This window comes from Eriocheir sinensis, chromosome 64, assembly GCF_024679095.1.
Source record: "Eriocheir sinensis breed Jianghai 21 chromosome 64, ASM2467909v1, whole genome shotgun sequence".
Taxonomy (NCBI): Eukaryota; Metazoa; Arthropoda; class Malacostraca; order Decapoda; family Varunidae; genus Eriocheir; species Eriocheir sinensis.
The window spans coordinates 1,115,001-1,137,500 of record NC_066572.1 but is presented as its reverse complement, the minus strand read 5'-3'; the positions used below and the strand labels follow the sequence as shown (position 1 = coordinate 1,137,500).

Here is a 22,500-nt window from a genome sequence, read left to right as displayed (position 1 = left end):
GAGGAGGAGGGAGTGGTAGCAAGCGGATGGTGAGTTGGTGTTTTGTATTTCTGTGTGTGTGTGTGTGTGTGAGGGAGAGAGAGGAGGAAGAAGGAAGAAGAGGAGGAGAAGGAGGAGGCAAAAATGGAGGATTGTTTTTATAGATGGGAAAGGAAGGGTGTGTGTGTGTGTGTGTGTGTGTGTGTGTGTGTGTGTGTGTGTGTGTGTTTACCTAGTTGTAATTTTACTGGCCTGGGCTTACGCTGGTGTGGTCCCGTCTACGTATCTGTAATTATCCAACTTTTCCTTGAAGCTCTGCACAATCTTCGCCGATACTATTTCTTCACTTAGTCTGTTCAAAACCTTTATATTTCTCTGTTTCAAACCTCTATATTTCTTTGTGGGAAGCTATATTTCTTTATGTCTCTTGAGCATCTTCCCTGTGTGTGTGTGTGTGTGTGTGTGTGTGTGTGTGTGTGTGTGAGTTTACCTGTACAGTGTTCAGTACATATATATACACATACTCTCTTGAGGGCTATTTGTAAGAAAGTTCTAATACATTACTCACTCTTTAACCGTGTAGCAGCGACGGGCCAAATTTGTGGCTTTACCGTGTAGCAGCAACGGGCCAAATTTGTGGCTTTACCGTGTAGCAGTGACGGGCCAAATTTGTGGCTTTACCGTGTAGCAGTGACGGGCCAAATTTGTGGCTTTACCGTGTAGCAGCAACGGGCCAAATTTGTGGCTTTACCGTGTAGCAGCGACGGGCCAAATTTGTACCATGATATAAACCCCAAAAATAGATGATACATAATCTGATCACAAATGCTTTGATATGTATTATGAAATGGTTTGTGTGAGGGGTGATTTTTTCTCATTTTTCTCGCTTAGAGGGACCATTAAGAAACATGATCCCCGCTGCTACCGGGTTAAGGTTGTGAGAGGTGTTTAGAATGGAAAGAATATAGCCTCGGAAAAATTCTTAAGATAAATTTTCCTTTCCTGGTATGACATCGTTAGCTCTGAGACGGTGAAAAATAAGAGGACGAACTGTCTAGGGTTCTATTCCACACAGGGGGCTTCGTGGTGCAGTGGTTAGCACACTCGGCTCACAACCGAGAGAGCCCGGGTTTGATTCCCGGGCGGAGTGGAAAAATTTGGGTGGGTTTTCCGATACCCTACGCCCCTGTCCACCCAGCAGTGAATGGGTACCAGGTATTAATGGGGGTTGTGTTCCGTCTCCTGGGGTCTGTTCCCTTCTCCTATAATTCCTTCCCCTTCTGTCTCTCTCCGGCATATGACCACAGATGTTGCGCCACTAAACAAAACTTTCCAAACTTTCCGATACCCTATACCCCTGTCCACCCAGCAGTGAATGGGTACCAGGTATTAATCGGGAGTTGTGTCCCGTCTCCTGAGATTATTATTATTATTATTATTATTATTATTATTATTATTATTATTATTATTATTATTATTATTATTATTATTTCCTTACAGAGTCTTCCAAGAAGCCCGGCGGTCAACCAGACTCAACCAAACTCCACCGCCACCACCACCACCTCCACCACCACAACCACCACAACCAGAAAATCCTACAGCTCCAGGTCATCACATAAGGTCAGTAGAGGAGTGGTGTTGAAGGATAAGGTCATGATTCAGGCTTGGGGTCAGTATACAAGGTCACACTGAGGTCATTCTGGGTTCATACTGAGGTCATGCTGGGTTCATACTGAGGTCATTCTGGGTTCATACTGAGGTCATTCTGGGTTCATACTGAGGTCATAGTGGGTTCATACTTGGGGTCATACTGAGATCATACTGGGGTCATTCTGGGGTCATAGGAGGTAGGTCAAGGAGGGACTGGCACTCTGGCACTGTGACACTCAGTTTAAAATTGTACCTGACCCCAAGCCTGTGTGTGTGTGTGTGTGTGTGTGTGTGTGTGTGTGTGTAAACATGTATGTATTCTTGCTTATTGTAATATGACAAAAAAAAAAAAATTATAGGCTCATAAATCTGCTTATAAGAACAATTTAACACACACACACACACACACACACACACACACACACACACACACACACAGACTGAGTGAGTGCCATGTGTGAGTCCTTCAAAGTCTGGTCCTGTTTGTGTGTGAGGAAGCCTGGCACTGTGTTGATGGTTGATGTGGCACCCTGGAGCCAGGCAGGGGAGGGCCAGGCTACAGCAGGGGGGTGTGGGCAGGCATTGGGACGTAAGCCTTGCCTGGAGGTGCCCTGGGCTGTGTGGGGGAGTGACTGGCTGTATTGCTGACTGGCTGTATTGCTGACTGGCTGACTGGCTGTATTGCTGACTGACTGGCTGACTGGCTGTATTGCTGAGTGAGTGAGTGACTGACTGACTGTATTGCTGACTGACTGACTGGCTGTATTGCTGACTGGCTGGCTGGCTGGCTGTATTGCTGACTGACTGGCTGGCTGGCTGTATTGCTGACTGACTGGCTGGCTGTATTGGTGAGTGAGTGACTGATACATGCCTTGCCACAGCTCCTGCAGCCAGGCCACAAGTACAGGGTGGCTGCCTGGCCTGCTAAGAGGTCCTCACCATCTCATTTTGCCCTGAGGAGAATGCATTTTTTTTCAAGACCTCTCCCCCTGCCCCCCCCCCCCTCGCCCCTCTACAAAGGTCCTGATTCAGTGAAAAAAAACATCCTTTTGCAGCACTGCAGCGTCTTGACAATACTGCACAGTGCCTGCAGTGTGGCGCTCACATGACCAAAGGGAGAGGGACAGAAAAAGGTGCTTTGTGACATTGTGTTGAGGCCTGGGGGGGGGGGTATGTATATATACACACACACACACACACACACACACACACACACACACACACACACACACGCACACACACACACACGCACGCACAGCCGTTCATGAGGCACCTTTTTCTGTCTCTCCGTAGGGCCAGTGTGGGCGCAGCGGCAAGGGTCGGCACTCGGCGGCACTGTCCTGGATGTGTACGGTGTGCCACAAGACCTTTATATCCCGGCCCACCAGCCTGGCACACATCGCCACCCACATCAGTGCCACCGTGGAGGCACGCGCCATGCCCATACGAGCCAGTGAGGGCGGCACTAGGGATATGGCACTACCTATGGCACTCGATGGCACTGAAGACTCAACAGCAGAGGATGACACCATGGCACCTGTTGGCACTGAAGATCTGACAGCATGGGATGGCACTATGGCACTCGATGGCACTGAAGATTTGACAGCATGGGATGGCACTATGGCACTTGATGGCACTGAAGACTTAACAACAAGAGATGGCACTATGGCACTTGATGGCACTGAAGACTCAACAGTAAAGGATGACACTATGGCACTTGATGGCACTGAAGATTTGACAGCATGGGATGACACTATGGCACTCGATGGCACTGAAGACACAGATGCCATACCAACTCAAGCAACAGAGGAAACACTCCACACACAAGACATGGCCACAGGAGGTCACACTATGGCACTCGAGGACACTGGGGGTACAGATGCCATGGGTCAGACTATGGCACTCCCTGGTGATGGTCAGTGCCACTCCGCCTCAGAAAGCTCGGAAAACAGTGCCACATTAGACCCTGAGAGTGAGAATTTCCATGAGTGCCAAATTCCGGACCCTCAGAACAGTGCCAATGTGGAGGATGTGAGTGCCGAACAGTGCCATAGTGAGAGTCTGAGTGAGTGTGATGCATTGGCACTGCCTGAGGAGAGAGTGCCACTACCTGTGAGTGAAGTTGAAATTGAACCAGACACATTTGGCACTCAATCTGGCACCCTGGTGAAGGAGGAGGAAGACTTGGAAAGGGTTGTGAGTGCCTCTGAACCTGGCACTCCACCAGATACAGTGAAGGAGGAGGAGGAGGAGGAAGACTTGGAAAGGGATATGAGTGCCTCTGAACCTGGCACTCCACCAGATGCATTGAAGGAGGAGGAGGAGGAAGACTTGGGAAGGGTTGTGAGTGCCTCTGAACCTGGCACTCCACCAGATGCATTGAAGGAGGAGGAAGAGGAAGACTTGGGAAGGGATATTAGTGCCTCTGAACCTGGCACTCCACCTGGCACTCAAGCAGACACATTTAAGGAAGAGGAAGACTTGGGAACAGTTCTGAGTGGGTCTGAGACTGGCACCCCACCTGGCACTCCTACAAGCACCCAAGAATACATTTTACAAGACACTCGAAAAGTCGCCAACCCCTCTCAACATGGCACTCAATCTGGCACTGTCAAGGAAGAAGAGGAGTGTATCACCCAAGATCTAAGCCTTGGCACTCCCAACTTGGCACCCATCAACCACAGTGCCACACAAGTTTCCCAAGAGGTGGAGTCATGCACATACCCACTTGTCGGCACTCTGTTATCCACCCCAGAGAAGCAGTGTGTCAAGAGCGAACCTGGCACTCCATCTGGCACTCTCTTCAGCTCTCCAGAAAGTGTGAGTGTCAAATTAGAACCATTATGCGAGGATGTTGAATTTGGCCCTGTCCCTCAGAGTGCCAGGATGCTAGATGGCACTGCTATGGAAATTGAATCCCCTATCATGGACCTCCCTGGCACTGTAACCATGAATTCACAAGTGCCGGAAACAGTGCCAGTGGTCAGTGCCTCCTCCAGCAGCTCCATGGCACTGGTTGGCACTCAAACACACACTACTGGCACTCTGAAACTCCCTCATCTGAGACGGTTGGTGCCAAGAACAGTGCCAATGACCAGTGCCACTTCCAGCTTGGCACTCACGCACAAACCCTTAGGAATGGCACTGAAATCCAGGGTTCCAGTAGCGGCAGATGAAAACAGTGCCGTGGAGGGTAGTGCCAACATCCCCATCTCACTACCCTTGGGCACAGTGCCACAGAACAGAACAGTGAATGAGTGCCCAGTGAATGCCAATGAAAATATGCCTTGTTGCTCAAAAGATGCCAGTGCCAATCCGTGTAGAAGCAGTGCCAGGTTTGAGGGTGCCATAGGTAAGCTTAGCACCCTGGAGGACAGTGCCGGGAGTGCCAATACGACTCAACATGGCACTGAAAATGAAAGAGTTTGTGAGGGGTACGATTCTGATGTTTATGCGAAACCCACATCAGACACCAGGTTACAGGGTGCCAAGCGGAAATCTGGCACTCTGGACCTCACGCTTAGTAACCCAAGGAGTGCCAAGTATATCGCGGTGACCCCCAGCACCTCCCGGGCAGTGCCAGCTGCGATATCGGTGCCAGAAATGCTAATGATCCCAGACATCAACACCATCACAGCCCCGTACTCGGACCTACAAGTTACGCTGTCTGTCCCTGTAACACACACACGAACACACACACAGGATGCTGGGGTACTCGAACTGTCCCTTAAGACCCTGAAGGAGCAGCTTGCGGCACCCATCAGCCCAGAGAGTGCCATGGGTCCCGACACAGTGCCATCGGAAAACTCACTCTCTGAAAACGAAATCTTGGACGCGAACGGCACAGTGCCACATACGACCGTCGCTGGGGAGGTCGACAGCACCCATGATCTTGTGACTTGGAGTGCCCCCGAGGAGGTCACAGCTGTAGGGTCACCAGGGATCGATGAGATGTGGCCGGCGGCACCTCCGACAAGTGACCTCGGAAATCGCGGCACTCGTGAACTTGGATTCTTCGACATTGACTGGAGCGATGACCCTTGGGACAGTGCCACGTGCCTTGACCCTAACCACATGACCTCTACCAGTGCCGACGTGACCTATGGCACTGCCCGGGTGACTGGCACTGACCAAAACTCCGATAGAACCCACAGTGCCAATTTCCCTTCCACATCTGGCACTGTTCTGATGCCAAGGAGTGCCAGAGGGGGGGAGGGCAAGGTCAGTGGGGTCAGTGCCAGTATGGGGAGCACTGCCAAAAAAAAAAAGCTTGGCACTGCTGAAAGACATAGTGCGATTTTGACCAGTGCCAGAAGTGACCCTCATTTGGCACTCCGAGAATCACCCTACAGTGCCATAGGGAGTGCCGGTCAAAGTCATGTGGCACTGCAGGAGGCAAAGGTCAACAGTGCCGGTCTGAGTGCCAGGGTCAGAGAAGAGGAGGAGGAGGAGGAGGAGGAGAAAAATAATGACAGGTTAGTTCAAGAGGAGGAGGAGGAGGAGGAGGAGGAGGAGGAGGAGGAGGAGTGGAAGAAGAGGTGGACGAGGAGTAGGAGGAGGAGGGAGGAGAAGAAAATTGAGGAAGAGAGGAGGAGGAGGAGGAGGAGGTAGGAGAGGAAAATTGAGGAAGAGAGGAGGAGGAGGAGGAGAAGAAGCATAGAAGAAGAGGAGGAGGAGGAGGTAGGAGAGGAAAATTGAGGAAGAGAGGAGGAGGAGGAGGAAGAAGAGGAGAAGAAGCATAGAAGAGGAGGAGGAGGAGGAGGAGGAAGAGGAAGAAACCAAATAAAGACAAAATTCAACAGTGACCTTCCCCCCTTGACCTTGACCTTACCAGTGACCTTAAATGACCCCCCAAAAATCAAAGGTCACCAACACAAGGAAGGCCCCACCAGAACTTGACCTTTCTGAGTTGACCTCCAGTGACCCTGATAGCCAAGGTCACAGCTCGGACCTTTCCAGTGTGTGTGTGTGTGAGAGAGAGAGAGAGAGAGAGAAGAAGAGGAAGAGGAGGAGGAAGAGGTAGGGAAGAGAAGGGAAGGGAAAGGAAGGGAAGGGAAGGGAAAGGAAAGGAAGGGAAGGGAAGGGAAGGGAAGGAAAGGGAAGGAAAGGGAAGGGAAGGGAAGGGAAGGGAAAGGAAAGGAAAAGAAGGGAAGGGAAGGGAAGGGAAACTAAGTATCACCATGTATGTGTGTGTGTGTGTGTGTGTGTGTGTGTGTGTGTGTGTGTGTGTGTGTGTATACTGACCCCAATGTAATTTTCCAGGCATACGACACCGGCTCCTCGGCGCCCCCAGAGCATCGCTGCGGGAAGTGCGAACGCCGTTTCATGACCCCACAGGCCTTGATTTCGCACGAGAAGTTCTGTTCGCTCCAGCAGATGAGGCCCCCGACCGCTGCCCTGTTGCCCAAGTCCCCGCTCAGTCCGAGGCTCCGCTCCGAGACCCCAGAGAAGCCCATTTCCATCCAGATACGCAAGGACTACAAGAAGATGGTCTGCGAGGAGGGTACCGATAGCGCTGATGGTACCATTATGAGTGATTCTACAGCTTCGAAGAATGATGGTACCGATAGCGTTCCTGGTACCAATATCACGATTCATGGTACCAATAGCGTTTCTGGTACCGCTAAGGATGGTACCAGTATCATTCAGGGTACCAAAACGACAATCCACGGCACCGATAGCCTATCCAGTAACGCTAAGGAAGGCACCGACAGCATTACCGGTACCTCTACGGATGGAACCACTACGGATCGGCGCCTGACCATCCCCAGTAACGGTACCATCGCAAACCAGCTAGACGCCCTCATGTCAAAACTCTGCCAAATGTCGACCCTCTCCTGCATCCCTTGTGGGCGCCGGTACCAGACGATAACTACCCTTAAGCGCCACATCTCGGTACACTTGAACTGGACCCGGTACGCTTGTTGCCGGTGCGATTTCAGGAGCTATAACCGTTACGAAATGACGCACCACGCAAGCAGCCAGCATGGGGTACCGGAGGCCTCAGCGGGTGAGATACTGGTCGAGGATGTTGCCTTCGGACCTGTGAGATATTCCTTGAAAGAAGAAGAGGAGGAGGAGGAGGAGGAGGAGGAGAAGAAGGAGGAGGAGGAGGAGGTGAAGGAGAATGGGGTAGAAAAGGAGGAGGAGGAGGAGAGAGAACAGACACACACACGTACATACGCACACACCACACCATCCCACAGTGCCACAGGTCCCCCCACAGTGCCAGAGTGCCGAAGCAACCCAAATCTCAGTACGACAACACCACAGTCAACCGAAAACAAAATTCCGCCGTCAACCGAAGATTCAGACAACCAGGAACCGGGTGGCGGACACTCGACGTCACAGCCCGGTAGATCAACCAAGGCCGAGACAACCAGACCCGCTGAATCAACCGAAACCACCATATGCAACCTTGATATGGAGGAGAGAGAGGTTGAAGCTTCCCCCGCAACCGAAAGTCGACGCAAATCACCCAACTGTAAGGAGGATGAGTCAACCGAAGCCTCAAACACCACTGGAATGTCAACCAGAAAGCCTGACTCAACCGAAACTACAACCGTTACAAGTTTAGCCTCCGGTGGAGAGTCGGAAATCGCAACCGAATTTTCTCCAAGGCGGAAGAGGAGTCGTGAAAGGGTTGACTCGCCGAGGGAGAGTCCTAACACTCAACCGACCACCAAAAGACATAAGGAGGCTCGAGACTCAACCACTGACAGCCCGAAACGTCAACTGAAAGTCGCGCCGTCAACCGAAACCAACCGAAGGGAGACTGAAAGGGACATTACAAGGCCTAATCTCCCGGAAGATTCGTCAACCGCAACCAAAAATATCGAAAGTCAACCAAAATCTTCAACCAGAAAGGACATTACAGAGCTACATGCCTCAACCGAAACCAGACCCACCGAAAAGCCTAAAAAAACAGCCGATACGAAAGGGGGTACGCCGGAACGTTCAACCGAAAATTCAACCACGCAGAAATCACCCACCGAAAGCAGGATATCGAGGCGGAGCGCAGCCGAGATCTTGTCAACCGAAAACCCGAAGCCCCAGGAGACCATTACGAGGCGGACATCCACACGGGCGTCTTCGGTTGACAGCACGAAAGGGGTTGACAAAATTACTAGGCGGAGTACGTCGCGAGAATCACCCATCGCAACCGCACCCTCTACCGCAGCAACCGAGGGCAACCGGACACCGAGACAGCACGAACCGGCAACCGAAAGCCCAACCGAGACCTCACCACAGCGACAGTCAACCCGAGACAGCCCAAAACAACCGAAATTGACCTTGGAAAGTGTTGTTACTCGGAGAAGTCTTTCGGAAAACGCATCTTGCGAAAGTTCACGGAAAAGGTCAAATACAGAAAGGTCAAGCAGTGAACCGCGGCCGCCACATGACCGCCCTGGTTCGGCCGACACCGCCAGAGGTCACCGAGGTCAGGGAGCCGCCGAGGTCAAGCTGCCGGACCCGAAAAAGAAGAAAAGGAGAAAATTTGACCTTGACCGAAGCGGAACCCCACATGATTCTTGCAATGGAACGGATGATTCGGTGGAGGTCTCGGCGGATGGCGGCTTGGCGGATGGTCGGAAGGGGGAGCCGCCACCCGCTGCCGCGTCGATGGTGGAGGAAACGGAGGTGGAGGAGAGTGGAGTGAAAGGAGAGAGAGAGAGGAGTGGAAGGTAGCATTTTAGAGTGGAAGGAAGGACGGGAGAGAGAGAGAGAGAGAGAGAGAGAGAGAGAGAGAGAGAGAGAGAGAGAGAGAGAGAAGGAAGGAGATAAATAAATAAAGAAATAGAAAGGAAATGACAGTGAGGAAGCGAAGGCAACCGTCCAGCCGCCAAGTCCGCCGCTCCCCCTCCGTGTCGGCCCCACCACTGAGGTCATCACCAGAGCCCTGCCTGCCAGCTGTGCACACCGGGGAACTCCTGCAGCACACACTCATGGTGGCAACTCAGGCCAGCGTGGGGAGCTGTGCCGTCTGCTACACCAACGGCCCAGTCCACCCAGAGCATCGCCCAGCCACATAGGCCTACACGGGAGTGAGGCGGCGGACACGGCAGCCTGTGCAACCACCAGAATGCTGCTCCACCTACGGCTTGGCTCCCGCACGCTACAGATGAGAAATGACTCGTGGAGGTGGTGTGCGGATGGCTCCTCTCTGTACGGGGCGGAGCGCGTGGTGTGACCCGAGAAGGAAGGAGAGATATTGATGAGGAAAGGAAGGAAGGGAAGGAAGAGAGGAAGAAGAAGGAATTGGATAAAGAAAGAAAGATGGAAGGAAAGGAAGGGAAAGGAAGGGAAGGGAAGGAAGAGAGGAAGAAGAAGGAATTGGATAAAGAAAGAAAGATGGAAGGAAGGGAAGGAAAGGAAGGGAAGGGAAGGAAGAGAGGAAGAAGAAGGAATTGGATAAAGAAAGAAAGATGGAAGGAAAGGAAGGAAGGGAAGGAAGAGAGGAAGAAGAAGGAATTGGATAAAGAAAGATGGAAGGAAAGGAAGGGAAAGGAAGGAAGAGAGGAAGAAGAAGGAATTGGATAAAGAAAGAAAGATGGAAGGAAAGGAAGGGAAGGGAAGGAAGAGAGGAAGAAGAAGGAATTGGATAAAGAAAGAAAGATGGAAGGAAAGGAAGGGAAGGGAAGGAAGAGAGGAAGAAGAAGGAATTGGATAAAGAAAGAAAGATGGAAGGAAAGGAAGGGAAGGGAAGGAAGAGAGGAAGAAGAAGGAATTGGATAAAGAAAGATGGAAGGAAAGGAAGGGAAGGGAAGGAAGAGAGGAAGAAGAAGGAATTGGATAAAGAAAGATGGAAGGAAAGGAAGGGAAGGGAAGGAAGAGAGGAAGAAGAAGGAATTGGATAAAGAAAGAAAGATGGAAGGAAAGGAAGGGAAAGGAAGGGAAGGAAGAGAAGGGAAAGGAAAGGAAAGGAAAGGAAGGGAAGGGAAGGGAAGATAGAGAAGGGAAAGGAAAGGAAGGGAAAGAATTAGACAAAACCGCGTCCCAAAGTGAAACAAAACACCCACAAACGGATACAAAGCCAGCGAGTGTTCCAGAACTCTTGCATTTAGAACCAGGACAAACAAACGGAGGAAATACAATCTTACCAGCTGTTTTATAATGACATTTAACTTGTGTGTGTGTGTGTGTGTGTGTGTGTGTGATTTAAGCAACCATTCAAACACACAAACAGGAAGGAATTATTACAAGTTGACAAGATGTTTTATAATGTGTGTGTGTGTGTGTGTGTGTGTGTGTGTGTGTGTGTGTGTGTGTGTGTTAAAGCAATCACACAGACAAACACACAAACAGGAAGGAATTCTTGCAAGGTTATGAGCTGTTTTATAATGACGTTTAACTTGTGTGTGTGCGTGTGTATATGTGTGTGTGTGTGTGTGTTTAAAGCAACCACTCACACACACATACACTAGGAGGAAGTATTATAAGCTTACAAGTGTGTTCTAAAAAGCCGTTTGACTCTGCCGTTTAGATCGAGACAAACAGGAATGAAATACAAGCTTACAAGTGTGTTTTAAAAAGCCGTTTGACTCTGCTGTTTAGAATCGAGACAAACAGGAATGAAATACAAGCTTACAAGTGTGTTTTAAAAAGCCGTTTGACTCTGCTGTTTAGATCGAGACAAACAGGAAGGAAAAACAAACTTACGAGTGTGATTTAAAAAGCCGTTTGACTCTGCCGTTTAGAATCGAGACAAACAGGAAAGAAATACAAGGTTACGAGTGTGTTTTAAAAAGCCGTTTGACTCTGCCGTTTAGATTGAGACACACAGGAAAGAAATACAAGCTTACAAGTGTGTTTTAAAAAGCCGTTTGACTCAGCCGTTTAGAATTGAGACAAACAGGAAGGAAAAACAAGCAATCGAGTGTTTTTTTATATGGAAGAAGAGGAGGAGGAGGAGGAGGAAGACTCAGAAACAAAAGTGGTCTAACAAACACACACACACACAAACAGGAATGAAGTGTGAATATGTGCGTATGTGTGTGTGTGTGTGTGTGTGTGTGTGTGTGTGTGTGTGTGTGTGTAAAATACGTCACAAACAGACACATGTACGAACAAACAGTACAAGGAGAAGATATGTATGTGTTAATGTGTGTATATATATTATTATTATTATTATTATTATTATTATTATTATTATTGCTTTCAAAATTAATAAAGAAAGACTGTAACAGATTTATTGACCCTGTGTGTGTGTGTGTGTGTGTGTGTGTGTGTGTGTGTGTGTGTGTGTTGTGATGACGGAATGGTGATGAGCTGTAGGAATGGTGTTGGTGGTGGTGTTGATGGTGTCAAATTGATATGATATGGTGTTGAGGGTAAAGAAATGGAGGTGGGGAATGGTGTTGAAGGTGGTGGTGGTGGTGACTGGTGATGAGATGGAGAGGAAGGGAAGGTGGTGGTGTTGGTGGTGATGAAAAATGGTGTTGAAAGAAGAGAAAGAAAGGGAGGTGATGGTGTTGGTGGTGGTGATGTCAGGGTATTGGTGATGAAAAATGGTGTTGAGAGGCAGGAAATGGAGTTGAGAAGTGGTGTTGGTGGTGGTGATGTCAGGGTTTTGGTGATGAAAAATGGTGTTGAGAGGCAGGAAATGGAGTTGAGAAGTGGTGTTGGTGGTGGTGATGTCAGGGTTTTGGTGATGAAAAATGGTGTTGAGAGGAAGGAAATGGAGTTGAGAATTGGTGATGTCAGGGTTTTGGTGATGAAAGATGGTGTTGAAAGGAAAGAAATGGAGTTGAGAAGTGGTGTTGGTGGTGGTGGTGGTGGTGACTGGTGATGAAAAATGGTGTTGAGAGGCAAGAAATGGAGTTGAGAAGTGGTGTTGGAGGTGACTGGTGATGAAAAATGGTGTTGCGAGGCAGGAAATGGAGTTGAGAGATGGTGGTGTGTGTGCGTATGTGTGTGTGTGTGTGTGTGCGTATATATGTGTGTGTGCGTGTCCCAAATCAACATACATAACCAGGTAAGACATTTCTATTTTTATATATATTACTTTAAGATGTGTTCATGCATGTCTAAATATGTGTTTTAATGTGTAAGTATGTGTCAATGCATGTCTAAGTATGTATTAATGTATGTGTTAATGCATGTAAATATGTGTCAATGTATGTGTTTTAATGTGTCTATGTATGTGTCGGCAAATGATCATATATTGACCACGTTATTTGCAAGCTGCCGAACTGTCCTTACCTGGTAGCTGCGGTAACATTTTTAAAGCTAGCTCTCAAGATATTAAAGATAGCTCACTCAGAATCCTTGGCCATATGCACGGATAGTTGTTCCATGTGCATGCTGAATCTGGTGTACGTGGGTGCTGTGTGCGCGGAGATATACACACACGAAATCAGGCGTACATGGGTATTTTTTTGCATTAGGGTCTATATCAAAAGTTGTAACATTTTTAAAGATAGCTCTCAAGATATTAAAGATAGCTCACTCAGAATCCTTGGCCATGTACGCGGATAGTTGGTCCATGTGCATGCTGAATCTGGTGTACATGGGTGCTGTGTGCGCGGAGATATACACACACGAAATCAGGCGTACATGGTGATTTTTTTTGCATTAGGGTCCATATCTGAAGTTGTAACATTTTTAAAGCTAGCTCTCAAGATATTAAAGATAGCTCACTCAGAATCCTTGGCCATGTGCGTGGATAGTTGGTCCATGTGCGTACTGAATCTGGTGTACATAGGTGCTGTGTGTGCGGAGATATACACACACGAACTCAGGCGTACATGGTGATTTTTTTTGCATTAGGGTCCATATCTGAAGTTGTAACATTTTTAAAGCTAGCTCTCAAGATATTAAAGATAGCTCACTCAGATTTCTTGACCATGTGCGCAGATAGTCGGTCCATGTGTGTACTGAATCTGGTGTACATGGGTGCTGTGTGCGTGGAGATATATGCACGTGAGTTCGGCCGTACATGGGGTTGTGTGTGTGTGTGTGTGTGTGTGTGTGTGTGTGTGTGTGTGTGTGTGTGTGTGTGTGTGTGTGTGTGTGTGTTAAAGAATGTTTACTAATACAGCTTACTTTTTTCCATGGAACGAGAGGAAGAAGAAGAGGAGGAGGAGGAGGAGGAGGAAGAAGAAGAAGAAGACTCCAAAACAAAGGTAAAGAATTACTATTTTTTTATTTTTTATTATTTCTTCCTCTTCTCTCTCTCTCTCTCTCTCTCTCTCTCTCTCCTCCTCTTCAGTTGTCAAAATACATCCACCATTGTTAAAATACATCCCATTGTCAAAACACGTCCCTGGGGCTGAGGGGCTAGATCCTGACAAACCTTCTGGAGGGCTAGGAAGGGGCTGTTTTGAGGCTAAGGAATATTGTGTAGGCCTATGAGTGTTAGGTCTGGTTAGGGAATTTCTGTGGGCTGTGCAGATGAAGGAAGGGGCTGTCTAGGGAGTGTGTGGGGGCTGTTGGGGAGTCTGTGGGCTGTGTGGGCTGTCTAGGGAGTCTGTGTCTGTGTGGGCTGTCAGGGGCTGTGTAGGGAGTTTTTGTGGGCTGTCACGGGCTGTGTGGGCTGTCTGGGGAGTGTGCGTGGGCTGTCAGGGGCTGTGTGGGCTGTCTAGGGAGTGTGTGTGGACTGTCAAGGGAGTCTGTGTGGGCTGTCTAGGGAGTCTGGGGGCTGTCTCGGGCTGTGTGGGCTGTCTAGGGAGTGTGTGTGGGCTGTCACGGGCTGTGTGGGCTGTCTAGGGAGTGTGTGTGGGCTGTCAGGGGCTGTGCGGGCTGTCTAGGGAGTGTGTGTGGGCTGTCAGGGGAGTCTGTGTGGGCTGTGTGGCCTTACGGCTGACCGTCGCGTACGTGTAAATGTACGTCTTCACAGCCAACACCCCCGGAACGTGCCTGTGCGTTCGCAGGAGAGGCTTACATAACCGACTCCTATAGATCTTGGCCTCCTCTTTCCAATGGTGTTATTGTTTTGTAGTTTGAGACACAGCGGTTAAGAAGAGATCCCCTTCCCCCGCTGGGCTGCCCGAGCGCTTGGGGGGATAGTCTTGATGCAAGCTATTAGCAATGAAAGGGTTAAATCTTCCTCCAAATACCTCCTTCCCTCCTCCTTCATTCTTCCTTCCTTCCTATTCTTCTTCTCTCTCTTCATCAGTAGCCCAGCGGTGGCGTGGGTGGTGTGCTGCGGCCTGGCCTCTGCTCGGAAGGCTCGGGTTTGATCCCCGGCACTCACTGGGGTGCAATAGTCTCTCTCTTCCTTCCCTCTCTTCCTCTCCTCCTCCTCCTCCTCCTCCTCCTCCTTCCTCTCACTCCCTCCTCCTCTTTCTTTGTCTAATAATAATAATAATGATAATGATAATAGTAATATATATTGTAATTTATTTTTATTGATAATTATTACATATTTTTTTACATTACATGAACACACACACACACACACACACACACACACACACACATATACATACATACATACATACAGAATATTTAAAACATACATACACATACATATAGAAAGTTTACACACACACACACACACACACACACATTGATTGACTGAGGAATTGTAGTAGTAATAATAGTAGTAGTCTCTCTCTCTCTCTCTCTCTCTCTCTCTCTCTCTCTCTCTCTCTCTCTCTCTCTCTCTCTCTCTCTCACAGGACCCACAGGATGTCTCCCCACAGTATGTTAATAACCCCCACAGACACTCCCCCAGCTTGTGCTCTCTCTCTCTCTCTCTCTCTCTCTCTCTCTCTCTCTCTCTCTCTCTCTCACAGGACCCACAGGATGTCTCCCACAGTATGTTAATCTCTCTCTGGGACCCACAGGATGTCTCCCCACAGTATGTTAATAACCCCCACAGACATCTCCCCTACCTGCTCTCTCTCTCATTATTTTCTCTCTCCCTTTCAGAACTCAGACAGAAGAAGAAGAGGAGGAGGAGGAAGAAGAAGGCTGTCTGTCAAGCTGTCAAGTGTCAAGCCACACACACAGAAGAAGTCTTTTAATAATAATAATAATAATAATAGTAATAATAATAATAATAATAAAATATATGTTGAAAGAAATCCTGTTTAAATTGTGTCCATATATACACACACACACACACACACACACACACACACACACACATATATACCTACACACAGTCTCCTCCTCTTCCTCTTCTTCTTCTTCATTCTGTAAATACATTGAAACACATTACTGACCATATCTAGAAGAGGAGGAGGAGGAGGAGGAGGAAGAAGAAGAGGAAGACACTATCATATGGAGAGACTTGGAGGAGGAAGAGGAGGAGGTATAAATTCTGGAGGAGAGGAAGAGGAGGAAGATTGGGTGAAGAATAAGAAGAGAGAGAGAGAGAGAGAGAGAGATGGAGGAAAAGAATTTGGAGGAAGAATCAAAGGAGGAGGAGGAGGAGGAGGAGGAGGGAGACAGAGAGAGATGGAGGAAAAATCAAAGGAAGCAGAGGAGAGAGAGAAAGAGAGAGAGAGAGAGATGGAGGAAAATAAATTGGAGGAAGAATCAAAGGAGAGAGAGAGATGGAGGAAAAGAATTTGGAGGAAATATCAAATGAAGAGGAGGAGAGAGAGAGAGAGAGAACCCACATGGACTTAGCAAGGAGGAGGAGGAAGGTGAGGAGGAGGAGAGGAAGAGGAGGAGGAGGTCACTATCTTATCACAACCTGACCCTTGACCCGTGCCTGTCCTGGGTGTCGTAGTGCCGGAGTGCCGCTGCCGGAGAGCCATGAGTGCCAACGTTGCCGCAGTGCCGAGCGTGCCCTGAAATACAAGTGCCGATATGAGACAAGACTTGGATGGTTGGATGAAAATAAGATGTCGCCCCTAACACAAAAATATTACCGATAGTTTGACAGCTTTTTCTGACCTTTTTGGACATCGGAGTGAGTTCAAATTTTTACACAATCACTCACAATCATTCAACTCATCACCCATCAAAAATCACAATCCTAGACACTCACAATCACTCACAATCTTTAAAAATGTCAAGGGATATAAGACGTCACCCCCTCCAAAAAATTTCATGTCCCTTTAAAAATTACCGTTATTCTGATAGCCTTTTCTGCCCTTTCTAGACATCGGAGTGAGTTCAAATTTTTACACAATCACTCACAATCATTCAACTCCTAATCCATCAAAAATCATGATCCTAGACACGCACAATCACTCACAATCTTTAAAAATGTCAAGGGATATAAGACGTCGCCCCCTCCAAAAAATTTCATGTCCCTTTAAAAATTACCATTATTCTGATAGCCTTTTCTGCCCTTTCTAGACACTGCAGGAAGTTCAAATTTTTACACAATCAAGAACAATCATTCAACTCATCACCCATCAAAAATCACAATCCTAGACACTCACAATCACTCACAATCTTTAAAAATGTCAAGGGATATAAGACGTCACCCCCTCCAAAAAATTTCATGTCCCTTTAAAAATTACCGTTATTCTGATAGCCTTTTCTGCCCTTTCTAGACACTGCAGGACATTCAAACTTTAACACAATGAAGAACCATCATTCACCTCCTCACACCTCAAAAATCACAATCCTAGACACTCACAATCGCTCACAATCTTTAAAAATGCCAAGAGATATAAGACGTCACCCCCATATAATTCTACATCACTTAAAAAGATTACCGTAATTTTGATAGCTTTTTCTGACATTTCTAGATGTTGCAGGAAGTTCAAATTTTTACACAATCAAGAGCAATCATTCAACTCCTTACCCATCAAAGATCACAATCCTAGACACACACAATCATTCACAATCAATAAAAATGTAGATTGATATGTGACGTCACCCATTAAAAAGGTTACCGATAGTTTGACAGCTTTTTCTGACCTTTCTAGATATCGTAGTGAGTTCAAATTTCTACACGATCAAGAACAATCATTCACCTCCTCACACATCAAAAATCACAATCCTAGACACACACAATCGCTCACAATCTTTAAAAATGTCAAGAGATATATGACGTCGCCCCTAGATAACTTCACAGCGCTTAAAAAGATTACCGTTAGTTTGATAGGCTTTTTCTGCCCTTTCTAGACAATGTAGTGAGTTTAATTTTTTACACAATCAAGAACAACCATTCAACTCACCACCCATCAAAAATCAGGATCCTAGACACTCACAATCACTCACAATCTTTAAAAATGTCAAAGGATATAAGACGTCACCCCCTCCAAAAAATTTCATGTCCCTTTAAAAATTACCATTATTCTGATAGCCTTTTCTGCCCTTTCTAGACACCATAGTGAACTCAAATTTTTACACAATCAAGAACAATCATTCAACTCATCACCCATCAAAAATCACAATCCTAGACACTCACAATCACTCACAATCTTTAAAAATGTCAAGGGATATAAGACGTCACCCCCTCCAAAAAATTTCATGTCCCTTTAAAAATGACCGTTATTCTGATAGCCTTTTCTGCCCTTTCAAGACATCGGAGTGAGTTCAAATTTTTACACAATCAAGAGCAATCATTCAACTCACCACCCATCAAAAATCATGATCCTAGACACTCACAATCATTCACAATCAATAAAAATGTAGATTGATATGTGACGTCACCCATTAAAAAGGTTACCGATAGTTTGACAGCTTTTTCTGACCTTTCTAGATATCGTAGTGAGTTCAAATTTTTACACAATCAAGAGCAATCATTCAACTCATCACCCATCAAAAATCACGATCCTAGACACTCACAATCACTCACAATCTTTAAAAATGTCAAGGGATATAAGACGTCACCCCCTCCAAAAAATTTCATGTCCCTTTAAAAATTACCGTTATTCTGATAGCCTTTTCTGCCCTTTCTAGACACCGCAGGAAGTTCAAATTTTTACACAATCAAGAACAATCATTCAACTCATCACCCATCAAAAATCATGATCCTAGACACTCACAATCACTCACAATCTTTAAAAATGTCAAGGGATATAAGACGTTGCCCCCTCCAAAAAATTTCATGTCCCTTTAAAAATGACCACTGGCGATGACCCCTGGGAGAATGACCACCCCTCTTTGACCTGGCGCCCTCACATGACCCCGCAGGCACCTACCCTTGCCCGGGAATCCAACCTTGGCCAAAATATTCGTTGTCAAGGGGCGCTACCCACTGACAGATGATGGCACACACACATTATACCTTATTTCAGCGTTCTCTAGGCGTTATCTACCGCGTTCTTGGGTTTCTAAGGTAGCGGAAGGCGTAGATATCAAGTTCCATGCCTCCCAGCGCTTAAATAGGCTCAAATAAGGCAGTTTTTAGGCCTAGAAGTGAAATATCTTATTGTTTACCTTAATTGACAGCTGGGTGCCCGCCATCTTGAAACATTGAAAGTGAAAGTCGTCTGTCGTAGGAGTCCTAAAATTAACGTACTTTTTCCGTTTTTTTCAATATTAACGCAAAAAAACGTAATGTATGGCCCCAATTAACGTTATTTTTATTTAATTATCTTATTGTGCTAATTATTAAGGCCTGGGGATGATTATATATGGCTAATTGTGACGATATAGGGAGGTAGGTCACATAATCTCGTATCTCTCTCTCCCTCCCTCTCCCTCTCTCTCTAAAAAGACAAATAAAACTTTCTATATATAAATAATTCTTCTTTTTATTCAACAAATTCATTAACACAAGAATATATTTATGTATAATTGCACCATTGATTATCACACAGCGAGGAGGAGGAGGAGGAGGAGGAAGAACAAGAGGAGGAGGAGGAGGAGGAGGAGGAGGAAGAACAAGAGGAGGAGGAGGAGGAGGAGGAGGAGGAAGAAGATTAATTGGAATGTCTTTTTATATCATATTAGAGAGAGAGAGAGAGAGAGAGAGAGAGAGAGAGAGTTTGTGTGCTTGTTAAATGCATAGGCTATATAGGTAGGTCTCTCTCTCTCTCTCTCTCTCTCTCTCTCTCTCTCTCTCTCTTATACAAACTCCTTCAACAATCATCTCCTCCTTCTCCTCCTCCTCCTCCTCTTCCTCTTCCTCCTCCTCCTCCTCTTCCTCTCCTTACAAGCCCAACATATTAGGGTCGAAGTTTTTGACCACATAGTCGTGATAGTAGACCATGATGCCCAAGGGTTGACCTAGGATGAGAGACGTCCATACCATCATGTTTCCTACGCGTTTCCCGAAGGTCTTGTGGGCGAACGAACTGATATAGACCAACGGGACCTGAAAAAAGGGTGGATTTAGGTGGATTTACGTGGGTTTGGGTGGGTTTACATGGATTTTGAGGGTGTGGGGGGATTAGTGAAGGGTTAATCCCATATACAGGCTATACCCAGACCCGAGGGATTTTGAGGAGACTGACTGTTGAATGGAAGGGATTTTGACCAATGTAACCTTCAAAGGAGAGGGATTTAAGTGGATTTACGTGGGTTTACATGGATTTTGAGGGTGTGGGGGGATTAGTGAAGGGTTAATCCCCCCGTACAGGCTACCCAGACCCGAGGGATTTTGAGGAGACTGACTGTTGAATAGAAGGGATTTAGACCAGTGTGACCTTCAATGGAGAGGGATTTAGGTGGATTTACGTGGGTTTACATGGATTTTGAGGGTGTGGGGGGATTAGTGAAGGGTTAATCCCCAAGTACAGGCTACCCAGACCCCCCAGACCCGAGGGATTTTGAGGAGACTGACTGTTGAATGGAAGGGATTTAGACCAATGTGACCTTCAATGGAGAGGGATTTAAGTGGATTTACGTGGGTTTACATGGATTTTGAGGGTGTGGGGGGATTAGTGAAGGGTTAATCCCCAAGTACAGGCTACCCAGACCCCCCAGACCCGAGGGATTTTGAGGAGACTGACTGTTGAATGGAAGGGATTTTGACCAATGTGACCTTCAAAGGAGGGGGATTTAAGTGGATTTACGTGGGTTTACATGGATTTCGGGGGTGTGAGGGGATTGATAAAGGGTTAATCCCCATGTACAGGCTATCCAGACCCCCTTCAGACCCCTAAGACCCTGAAGATCGTAAGGGATTTTGAGGAGACCGGATGTTGAATATAAGGGATTTAGACCAATGTGACCTTCAATGGAGAGGGATTTAGGTGGATTTACGTGGGTTTACATGGATTTCGGGGGTGTGGGGGGATTAGTGAAGGGTTAATCCCCCCGTACAGGCTACCCAGACCCCAATGACCCGAGGGATTTTGAGGAGACTGACTGTTGAATAGAAGGGATTTAGACCAATGTAACCTTCAATGGAGAGGGATTTAAGTGGATTTACGTGGGTTTACATGGATTTTGAGGGTGTGGGGGGATTAGTGAAGGGTTAATCCCCAAGTACAGGGTATCCAGACCCCGAAGACACAGAAGAAAATAAAAATGAAAGGGCAGACTTTAGGAATCAGAATTACGTTAAATTTAATTCGAAAGCAAAAATGGTGAAAAAAAATGTCTGTAAAATTCTGTTGACATTTTTAAAGATTGTGAGCGATTGTGAGCATCTAGGATTGAGATTTTTTGTGAGTGGGAAGTTCAATGATTGGTCTTGACTGTCTAAATACCTCAACTTCCTACAAGGTCAACAAAGGTCACAAAACGGTCACCAAAAAACAATCGCTACATATCTGGACCATCATGCCGAGGAAGACGCTAAGGGGGTTATAAAATTCTTCTGACATTTTTATTGATTGTGAGTGATTGTGAGCATCTAGGATTGTGATTTTCGGTGAGTGAGAAGTTCAATGATTGGTCTTGATTGTAGAAAAACCTCAACTTCCTACAAGGTCTAGAAAGATCACAAAAAAGGTACCCAAATAACAGTAAATTTTAAAGGATGTGAATTTTTCGGGGGGGTGACATCAAAATATCTCTTGACATTCTTAAAGATTGTGAGTGATTGTGAGTGTCCAGGATTGTGATTTTTTGTGAGTAAGAAGTTCAATAATTGGTATTTCCTGCATAAAAACCTGAACATCCTACAAGGTCAGCAAAGGTCATAAACAAGGTACCAAAATAACACTAAAATTTTCAAGGGATATGAATTTTTTTTGGGGGTGGCATCAAAATATCTCTTCACATTTTTAAAGATTGTGAGTGATTGTGAGCATCTATGATTGTGATTTTTTGTGAGTGTTAAGTTCAATGATTGGTCTTGATTGTGTAAAAACCTGAACTTTCTAGAAGGTCAACAAAGGTCATAAAAAACGTACCAAAACAAAAAAGATGAATTTCAAAGGGGTATAAAATTATGTTGACACTTTTATTGATTGTGCGTGATTGTGAGTGTCTACGATTGTGATTTTCGGTGTGTGAGAAGTTCAATGATTGGTCTTGACTGTGTGAAAATTTGAACATCCCACAAGGTCAACAAAGGTCACAAAACAGGTCACCAAAAAACAATCTCTACCAACCTGGACCATCATGCCGAGATACACGCCAAGGGGGTTATAAAATTCTTCTGACATTTTTATTGATTGTGAGCGATTGTGAGTGTTTAGGATTGTGATTTTCCGTGAGTGAGAAGTTCAATGATTGGTCTTGACTGTGTGAAAATTTGAACATCCCACAAGGTCAACAAAGGTCACAAAACAGGTCACCAAAAAACAATCGCTACCAACCTGGACCATCATGCCGAGGAAGACGCCAAGGGGGTTATAAAATTCTTCTGACATTTTTATTGATTGTGAGCGATTGTGAGTGTTTAGGATTGTGATTTTCCGTGAGTGAGAAGTTCAATGATTGGTCTTGATTGTGTGAAAATTTGAACATCCCACAAGGTCAACAAAGGTCACAAAACAGGTCACCAAAAAAACAATCGCTACCAACCTGGACCATCATGCCGAGGAAGACTCCGACCTTGTACATATGTAAAGGGACCGAGACCACATACTCGTGCAGGGCCGCGGATATAAGGAAGAC

The 22,500-nt window shown here is 46.5% G+C and overlaps 2 protein-coding genes and 1 long non-coding RNA gene across 4 annotated transcripts in view; 2 read left to right on the top strand and 1 right to left on the bottom strand.

Annotated features, from left to right (window-relative positions):
* The window catches only part of LOC126987428 (mucin-5AC-like), a 15,251-nt gene extending 3,591 nt beyond the window's left edge, over positions 1-11,660 (top strand). Inside the window, exons 8-12 of the mRNA XM_050844395.1 lie at positions 1-29; positions 1,480-1,599; positions 2,923-3,795; positions 3,871-6,104; positions 6,892-11,660. The exon at positions 1-29 is cut by the window's left edge and continues 138 nt beyond it. Of these exons, the coding sequence (XP_050700352.1) occupies positions 1-29; positions 1,480-1,599; positions 2,923-3,795; positions 3,871-6,104; positions 6,892-6,958 (3,323 nt within the window). The 3' untranslated portion in view covers positions 6,959-11,660. The remainder of the gene's footprint in view (positions 30-1,479; positions 1,600-2,922; positions 3,796-3,870; positions 6,105-6,891) is intronic.
* Positions 11,661-19,223: 7,563 nt separating this feature from the next.
* The window catches only part of LOC126987157 (diacylglycerol O-acyltransferase 1-like), a 13,266-nt gene continuing 9,989 nt past the window's right edge, over positions 19,224-22,500 (bottom strand). The window contains exons 12-13 of the mRNA XM_050843938.1: positions 22,408-22,500; positions 19,224-19,804 (exon numbers count right to left, since the gene is read on the bottom strand). The exon at positions 22,408-22,500 is cut by the window's right edge and continues 58 nt beyond it. Of these exons, the coding sequence (XP_050699895.1) occupies positions 19,640-19,804; positions 22,408-22,500 (258 nt within the window). The 3' untranslated portion in view covers positions 19,224-19,639. The remainder of the gene's footprint in view (positions 19,805-22,407) is intronic.
* Positions 19,699-22,369, top strand: LOC126987159 (uncharacterized). 2 transcript variants are annotated; one of them, XR_007740304.1, is made up of 3 exons: positions 19,699-19,835; positions 20,157-21,966; positions 22,174-22,369. It is a non-coding gene; the product is annotated as an uncharacterized LOC126987159 (long non-coding RNA). The 2 variants fall into 2 exon arrangements; XR_007740305.1 differs by lacking the exon at positions 19,699-19,835 and adding an exon at positions 19,894-19,996 and having other exon boundaries at positions 22,174-22,350.